The sequence below is a fragment of the Gobio gobio genome, assembly GCF_949357685.1.
Source record: "Gobio gobio genome assembly, chromosome: 16".
Taxonomy (NCBI): Eukaryota; Metazoa; Chordata; class Actinopteri; order Cypriniformes; family Gobionidae; genus Gobio; species Gobio gobio.
In genome coordinates, this window is record NC_137109.1 from 1,368,954 (window position 1) to 1,377,777 (window position 8,824).

The window sequence follows — 8,824 nt, forward strand, 5'->3', positions numbered from 1 at the left end:
ATGTGCACCTTTAAACCGTAATGCAATACACTTTAATCTGGGTTTGTACAGGACTTTACATATATGGTGCATTAAACATATTTAACTGTGCTAAATGTTCCTGTAAACTAAATATGAAACCAGTTTCAAGCCATTTTAACCTGCGACAATCTAAAACATTTATAGGAAGTTCTCAATAGTTTTGCAGAGCATTTGACACGGCAATGGTGAGAGAAACACTGGTTGTTGGTCAGGCTTTGCTCTTTACAGGACAAACCTGAAGCTCCAGTAGTGTTTAAAATGATTGAGTGAAAACAGTGGCAGTCTTACCTCTGTTCCTCTGAGAGACTCATCTTAGAGAGAGCGTCCTTTCCTCGCTCCTCTGACATTACTGCAGAGAAACTGCCACTGAAAACAGCTCAGCGCTGGGATCTTTGTGTGGCTGAAGACCATCAGATGCTCAGCATGACCTGGACATGACAATGAGTCAGTGAGATTAATATCATGAGAGTTCAGAGGGAGAAATGAGGAGGAAAAATAACAACTAATGACCAATGCTCAGATAAACAATAAGACAAAGAAAATATACTACAACTATGTCTAATATTATTATATGATTTTATTTATTCAGCACTAGATCACAAACTCTAGTTCATAATTATGGTTAAAATATGAGGATGTTTATGTTGCTTTGTCATGTTTTTTGCATTACTTTCTACACAAATGCTCCCAAATATATTTTGAGGTCGCACAGATTAAATTTCTGGAGCATATATGAGCATTTTGTCACCTGATGATCAAAAGCTGCAAACATTCACTGATGCTCAAAATACCACTCCATCACACATTATACCAACTTTCAGTATCAGGGTCAAGGCCATCATCACATCTTTATTCCAGGACATGTGATATATGTTTTAAAAGTTAAACATTTATTTTGTTTAAATGTCAAGTAGTCAAAAGTGGCCTTCATTAAATCCCCATTAAGAACATGCATGTTTATGAACCTTTATGACCTATAAATAATATTGAATGAATGTTTGTTGAGTATCAAAATACATCATCCGTTTGTATCAATGATCATCATTGAGTGTCATTCAGGATCACAGACACACGGTCAAAGAGCGGTTTATTAGGCCACTGGTTTAGGTTGTGGACATTATTTGATCAGTTTTGAGAGGGATGATGATGATGATGATGATGATGATGATGATGATGATGTTTTAAATCTGGACAGACGACAGTGAAGGTGTTTCCATGATTTCTACCGCAGTAAAACCGGATATCGAGGGTAAGGCGGATACGACGCATTGACACGGGCCGTTACGCTGGTCAAAATAGAGGATTTCTCTGGATTTAAACATTGTTGGAAACATTTGGGATAAAGTAAGCACACAAGGCAACAAATTATACAACATTGTTCAAGTGGTTTTAGGATATTTTAATCCAAAAATCTTACATATTGTGCCTTTAACTGAAATAAATGCCTGTCATTTAATGACGACTGCATGAAAAGTAAAGGCTAGTATTAAAAACATTATAAACTACTATGAAAAGAAATCAGGGCCGTAGGGCCCAAATTTGAGTGAGTTAGGGGGTTCAGGGCTCCCCGAGAAAATCAGATTTCTCTGATCTTCGATGTGCATTTGAAAAGAATAATAATATCTTTAAAAGCATGTGAGATTACCTGCTCTCTCCTCGTCTCCATCACTCTTTCTCTTTCTCTCAGTCTCTTCTCTTGCTCTGTCTCTTCCCTCCTAAAGCTGAGTCTGTCAGTGAAGAAAGCAAACATTGGCTCAACTGATATGATTTATGAATCAGTTTCTTAGACAAGTCTAAATCACTGAAGGCTACCAGGAAAGCTAGGAAACTCAGTTTATTCAATTAATTCACAATATGAACACATTCATTATTAATCTTATGCCTAATATGATGAAAACTGTTTCGTTAATGTTTATTGTCACCTAACATTGACAGTTACTAATTATTACACAAATCACGTAAATTATATTGTCAATTAAAAATGGCGAAATTAGACAAAAGTTTATTAGTTTGCATCTCTGATTATTTTTGTAAGTCATTTAAAATTACTTTCCTAAAACATCTGTCAAATATGAAATATTTATTTCTTATCTCGCGCTTTATTATCAGATGCGCGGTCACGAGTTCTCATGAATATTCATATGCCACTAAACTCTCGTAACACTGGCCCTGATCCAAAACCTTCTCTAACTGGAAACACTGGATTGTCCAAAGAATACATTTCTGCATTATCACAAAACAACATCATAAAACTGGAAATAAACCTTTTTAGAAAAAGCATTATTGATTTCTACACAATTAATGCCCATAAAACGGTTTGTTTTAGTAATTCCTGGCTACTTCTTTGTCATACTTTTACAACATGTATAGTTTATAGCTTATGTCTTAACCTAATGATGATCAGCCTAACTAGTGTGAAACCCGTCGATATTCCCCAGATCAGGTTAATGGTGTCAGTATTAAAGCTCTTCAGGAGTTCAGACGGGCTTGTCCTACAGGAACAGAATCCAGAAGTCTGGCAAACACTTTCGCTTTGAGATCGAGACTCACCTGTGCGATCCTTTAGGACTGTTGTTTGGCACGAGATACGATTCAATCTTTAGTCAAATAGTCCAGTCTGTGCTAAAAGAGATTCTGCCTCATCATCTGAAGACTTTAATGTGTAACAGCGAGAGCAGGAAGATCTGAAACATTATATAAACAAGGTTAAGGCCCGGGTATCCGCGTTCGTGCACCGCCCGCATGACGTAATTTTCGTCACTCGGAGGGCTCGCGGCCGGCCGCACACCCCGTCCGCGCGCAGCCCAAATTTTCAGACCGCGCGGACGGTCCGCGTGCAACAGCGCATGCGCCAGCAGTACAGACAAGGGTGTAACTTTGGTTTGAGAAGTGGGGGGGACACATGGGGAAAAACGTTTTCGATTTGAATCCCATTTCCTTTATTTACATACAGTTAGGGACTATGGTGAAACAAAATCCAGGAAATAATTAAGTTGTTTATAATGATAAATTCTGCCAAAAAGAATAATAGGCTACTATAAGAAAACGATGTCTTACTTTATTTATTGTTGAATAGCCAAGACTTGAGAAAATAATTTTATTAAGTCAAAAACTTTCACTAAAAATTTTCACGTTTTGTGTGTGAATATAATTTAAATAATGTGAAACACAATTTCCACTGTTAAACAAACTTTTATTTCAAACTAACTGTTAAATCTGACATTTGTCAGAGACACATCCACCAAACCAGGTACACAAGATTATTTGTTACACAAGTCAAGATGCAAAATTGAAAACACAATCTCACAAACATAAAAACAAACATGTAACTTTAATATAAAGATATTTTTTCATTGTCCTCCATCTATCAATTCAATCCCCTTTCTCCATATACTAACTATTCAACCTTCTACTGTATACTGTCCTGTCTCCTGCATGTAAGAACCAAACACATGCTTCCTGTAGTCATTGCCATGATGAACTCCTGGCAAATGTTTTCCTTGGTTGGGTTCAGCATCCTGCCTGCCTACCTGCACTTCTTCGCTTGCGCCTGTTCCCTGTCTCACATATGAAATATGAAAATGTGCTAGCCTGTTTCTGACATGACATAATTAAAATTAATTACCTGACCCTTTACACAGCACATACCTGCAACTCTGAGCTACTTCCCCCTGTCTCACCCTCCCTGTCTTTAAGCAGCTTCACCTCATCTGTTCTCTGATATGAAAGCATGGCATAAAAAAAATAATCAAAAGTTCATCACAACTGAAACTATATTATAACAGTCAACAGAAAAATATCAGGGCCTGATTCTGTTTCTCTCCCACCACACAAGTGAGCAGGTAAATAATATGAAACCACAATCATGTGATGATGTGACCATGTTAAAAAAATATTCTAAACAAATAACAACACGCAATTTGGCTCCCACAAGAAGAACATTTAATTTGATAATATTCAAACTGTATTCACTATTTATCATGTACACTTCTTCCCTTTTATCACCAACAAATCAAAATCACCTGGCCTTTCATACAGCACATAACCTGCCTGTAACGTTGTGCTGCTACTGCTTTTCCCTGTCTCACCCTCTCTGTTCTGAAGCAGCTCCACCTCATCTGTGCTCTGATATGAAAACAACTGAGTTACGATCATATTGAGTCTCTGGATGTACATTTTAAAAACTGGGTGTGCCACATTCATTTTCAGATTAATGTGTAAAATAAACCCTGACTGCGTATCAATAACTTTACAGACTAGACTGGGCTGATGTGTAAAACTATACTCAGGCTCACCACATAACCATAACACTATATAGGCTAACTCAGGCTAGCTCAACATTAAGCCTTTTATTTGAACAAGTAAATACATTTTTACAAATTAACTTCCATTTTAAATGAACAAATATTGTAAGTGAACAACAATAGCTCAAGTTTAGAAAAACATTTATTATTAAGACTTATTTTATTTCTGCATCTGAGTATAGTGAGTTGAGTAGCCAATAGCAGCAGCCAGAGTCTGCTTGTCATACATTGCTGACAGAAAACGCTGCTGTTTAAAGTGGACACAGAATGCTCTAGGCAACAAATGTTTAGGTTAACTAGCTAACGCTAACGGTCTGAAGTTACCCAGCAAAAGTGTATGGTGACGTTAGCTCATCAACAGGTGTAGACCATAGACTGTAAAAGAATAAAATAGACTGTAATAATAAAATAAACTCCAGGCATCCTTTCAGCTTCTCTATACTGTCCTCATCCCACACCTGAATCTGCTTTTCCACAGGCTTAACCCTTTTCAAAACCTGTTTATAAGAGGGTCTGAGAAGGACAGTATTGTGATCTGAGCCACTGGGCCCTGGCACTGGATGAGTATGCCTTTGGGATGGAGCCGTAGCATAAATCGATGATTTTATTTTTTCGTGTTGGACAGGTGACATACTGTGAATAAGTTAGAGTTTTTTTGAGGGTACAGTTAATAAAGTATTAAAGTATTAAAGTTCCATTATCAACTTAAGACGCATCTGGTGAGATTTTATCCAATTCTTGGGTGATATTGAAAATAATGTCTGCTGCATTTTTTATGTCTGCTCTTGGGTGTATATAGACAACAGTCAGAAATGTTTGTGGGAATTTACGGCGAAAATACGAGGGGCGCATAGAAACTGATAAAAGTTCAATATCTTTAGTGCAAATCTTTGTTGTTTTGCACCATCTGTCGTTTATCATGACTCCGTGTTCCTTCTGTAGCCAAGCTGCATCGATCCAAACGTACTAAACTAAATCCTTCAGGACAAACTTCGGAGTCTGGCACAGGATCATTAAGCCAGGTTTCAGAGAAGGCTAAGATACAGGCTTCCCTGTATTCATGCAGGTAACGAGTGTTTGCTCGCAACTCGTCTGCTTTTCTTCTTAGCGATTGGACGTTAGAGAGAATGATAGTTGGAAGTGGCACTTTTGTTTTCCTCTTCCTGAGTCTTTGGTGAACTCCTCCCCTCTTCCCTCGTTTCCTCTTGTATTCCTTGTCATTGACAGTTCTTTGTATGTCTGTGGGTATGTTTACATCGGTATGATTCCATTACCGGCGTAGGCGCTCAGCTCCAAGAGAAAGTCTCTGCTGTAGCACATGATCCTCCGCGTCGCTGACCGGTTCACCGGCGAATGGTCAAGAGTTAAAGAGAATGACACATGACATTACTAATCTTCCAGATGTAATATGCATCAAGAGACATGGCTTAAACCGCAGTTGAGTTTGGTTATTCCAGGGTATGTGTCCATTAGAGAAGATAGAACAGAAACATCTGGTGGGGTGTGCAACGTTTATAAAGAATGCTGTGGCTTATAGGGAAGTAAATATAGAAACACAATACGAAAGCATTAAAATGGAGGAGTGGACATCACTACACTCTAAAAACTCCTGGGTTATTTCTTCAACCCATTTCTGGTATTGTGGGTGGTTGCTAGGGTATTCTGGGTGGTTGCTAGGTGGTTGCTAGGGCATTCTGGATGGTTGCTAGGTGGTTGCTAGGGCATTGCTAGGCGGTTGCTAAGGTATTCTGGGTGGTTGCTAGGGCATTGCTAGGTGGTTGCTAAGGTGTTCTGGGTGGTTTCTAGGGCATTGCTAGGCGGTTGCTAAGGTATTCTGGGTGGTTGCTAGGGCATTGCTAGGCAGTTGCTAAGGTGTTCTGGGTGGTTGCTAGGCGATTGCTAGGGTACTCTGGGTGGTTGCTAGGCGGTTGCTAGGGTATTCTGGGTTGTTGCTAGGCGGTTGCTAGGGCATTCTGGATGGTTGCTAGGTGGTTGCTAGGGCATTGCTAGGCGGTTGCTAAGGTATTCTGGGTGGTTGCTAGGGCATTGCTAGGTGGTTGCTAAGGTGTTCTGGGTGGTTTCTAGGGCATTGCTAGGCGGTTGCTAAGGTATTCTGGGTGGTTGCTAGGGCATTGCTAGGCAGTTGCTAAGGTGTTCTGGGTGGTTGCTAGGCGATTGCTAGGGTACTCTGGGTGGTTGCTAGGCGGTTGCTAGGGTATTCTGGGTTGTTGCTAGGCGGTTGCTAGGGCATTCTGGGTGGTTGCTAGGTGGTTGCTAGGACGTTGCTAGGCAGTTGCTAAGGTATTCTGGGTGGTTGCTAGGCAGTTGCTAAGGTGTTCTGTGTTGTTGCTAGGCGGTTGCTAGGGTATTCTGGGTGGTTACTAGGTGGTTGCTAGGGTATTCCGGGTGGTTGCTAGGGCGTTGCTAGGCAGTTGCTAGGGTATTCTGGGTAGTTGCTAAGCGGTTGCTAGGGCATTCTGGGTGGTTGTTAGGGGGTTGCTAGGGGTTTGCTAGGAGGTTGCTAAGATATTCTGGGTGGTTGCTAGGGAATCGCTAGGTGGTTGCTAAGAAATTCTGAGTGGTTGCTAAGGCATTGCTATGTGGTTGCTAAGGTGTTCTGGGTGGTTGCTAGGGCGTTACTGGGCGGTTGCTATGGTATTCTGGGTGGTTGCTAGGGCGTTGCTAGGGTATTCTGGGTAGTTACTAGGCGGTTGCTAGGGTATTCTGGGTGGTTGCTAGGGCATTGCTAGGTGGTTGCTAAGGTGTTCTGGGTGGTTTCTAGGGCGTTGCTAGGCAGTTTCTAGGGTACTCTGGGTGGTTGCTAGGCGGTTGCTATGGTATTCTGGGTGGTTGCTAGGGCGTTGCTAGGGTATTCTGGGTAGTTGCTAGGTGGTTGCTAGGGCATTCTGGGTGGTTGTTAGGGGGTTGCTAGGCGGTTGCTAAGATATTCTGGGTGGTTGCTAGGGCATTTCTATGTGGTTGCTAGGGTATTCTGAGTGGTTGCTAGGGCATTGCTAGGTGGTTGCTAAGGTGTTCTGGATGGTTGCTAGGGCGTTGCTAGGCGGTTGCTATGGTATTCTGGGTGGTTGCTAGTGCATTGCTAGGGTATTCTGGGTAGTTGCTAGGGCATTGCTAGGTGGTTACTAAGGTGTTCTGGGTGGTTTCTAGGGCGTTGCTAGGCGGTTGCTAAGGTGTTCTGGGTGGTTGCTAGGCAGTTGCTAGGGTACTCTGGGTGGTTGCTAGGCGGTTGCTATGGTATTCTGGGTGGTTGCTAGTGCATTGCTAGGGTATTCTGGGTAGTTGCTAGGGCATTGCTAGGTGGTTACTAAGGTGTTCTGGGTGGTTTCTAGGGCGTTGCTAGGCGGTTGCTAAGGTGTTCTGGGTGGTTGCTAGGCAGTTGCTAGGGTACTCTGGGTGGTTGCTAGGCGGTTGCTATGGTATTCTGGGTGGTTGCTAGGGTGTTTGCTAGGCAGTTGCTAGGGTATTCTGGGTAGTTGTTAGGCGGTTGCTAGGGCATTCTGGGTGGTTGCTAGGGGGTTGCTAGGGCGCTGCTAGGTGGTTGCTAAGGTATTCTGGGTGGTTGCTAGGGCATTGCTAGGTGGTTTGCTAAGGTGTTCTGGGTGGTTGCTAGGGCATTGCTAGGCAGTTGCTAAAGTGTTCTGGGTGGTTGCTAGGCGGTTGCTAGGGTATTCTGGGTGGTTGCTTGGGCGTTGCTAGGCAGTTGCTAGGGTATTCTGGGTAGCTGCTAGGCGGTTGCTAGGGCACTCTGGGTGGTTGTTAGGGGGTTGCAAGGCGGTTTGCTAAGATATTCTGGGTGGTTTGCTAGGGCTTTGCTAGGTGGTAACTAAGATATTCTGGGTGGTTGCTAGGGCGTTGCTAGGTGGTTGCTAAGGTGTTCTGGGTGGTTGCTAGGGCGATGCTAGGCGGTTGCAGTGTTGTGAAAGCAGCTGTAACAGAACATTTCCCTTCATCCGTTCTTATAGAAGGCCCTACATAGGGGACACGAAGAGAACCAGGCTCTGGCCCTGCCAATGTTTTTAATGTTGATGAAGATGATAATCAAGAGCAAGTTGAAGGTGTGCAAGCAGAGCAGTTAGACGAGGATTGGGATGAACTGGGGCAAGAGGGAATTACACACAGAGTAGCCCTTTTTCTAGCTCATCTAAGATCCAGGTCTTCCCAGACATCTTCTCTTCAGTGTTGGGCCCAATCGTGGATGAATTAAAGTGTCTCCAGAAGGACGGCATCCCTGTTAACACCCGGGACTTTCAAGGAGTAGAGAAATTCACAGTTGTCCAGGTCGTCGGGGACGATTTGTGTTTAAATGCTATTGTTGGGTGTAGTGAGAGTGTCAGTGGAGATCATGTGTGTGGGCTGTGTAGAGCACTCAGAGATGTCTTGAGAGTACAGACACAGGAAGATCTTGCCCTTTTGCCTGATGCCAATACTCACAGGGCAGATTTGGAGACAGGCAACCCCTCTAAGACAGGCCCTAAAAG

At 42.5% G+C, this 8,824-nt stretch overlaps 1 protein-coding gene across 1 annotated transcript in view; it reads right to left on the reverse strand.

Annotated features, from left to right (window-relative positions):
- The window catches only part of LOC307139810 (uncharacterized protein), a 72,651-nt gene extending 69,867 nt beyond the window's left edge, over window positions 1-2,784 (reverse strand). Inside the window, exons 1-3 of the mRNA XM_079838914.1 lie at window positions 2,572-2,784; window positions 1,667-1,748; window positions 310-449 (exon numbers count right to left, since the gene is read on the reverse strand). Of these exons, the coding sequence (XP_079695040.1) occupies window positions 310-368 (59 nt within the window). The 5' untranslated portion in view covers window positions 369-449; window positions 1,667-1,748; window positions 2,572-2,784. The remainder of the gene's footprint in view (window positions 1-309; window positions 450-1,666; window positions 1,749-2,571) is intronic.
- Between the last annotated feature and the right edge of the window lie 6,040 nt (window positions 2,785-8,824).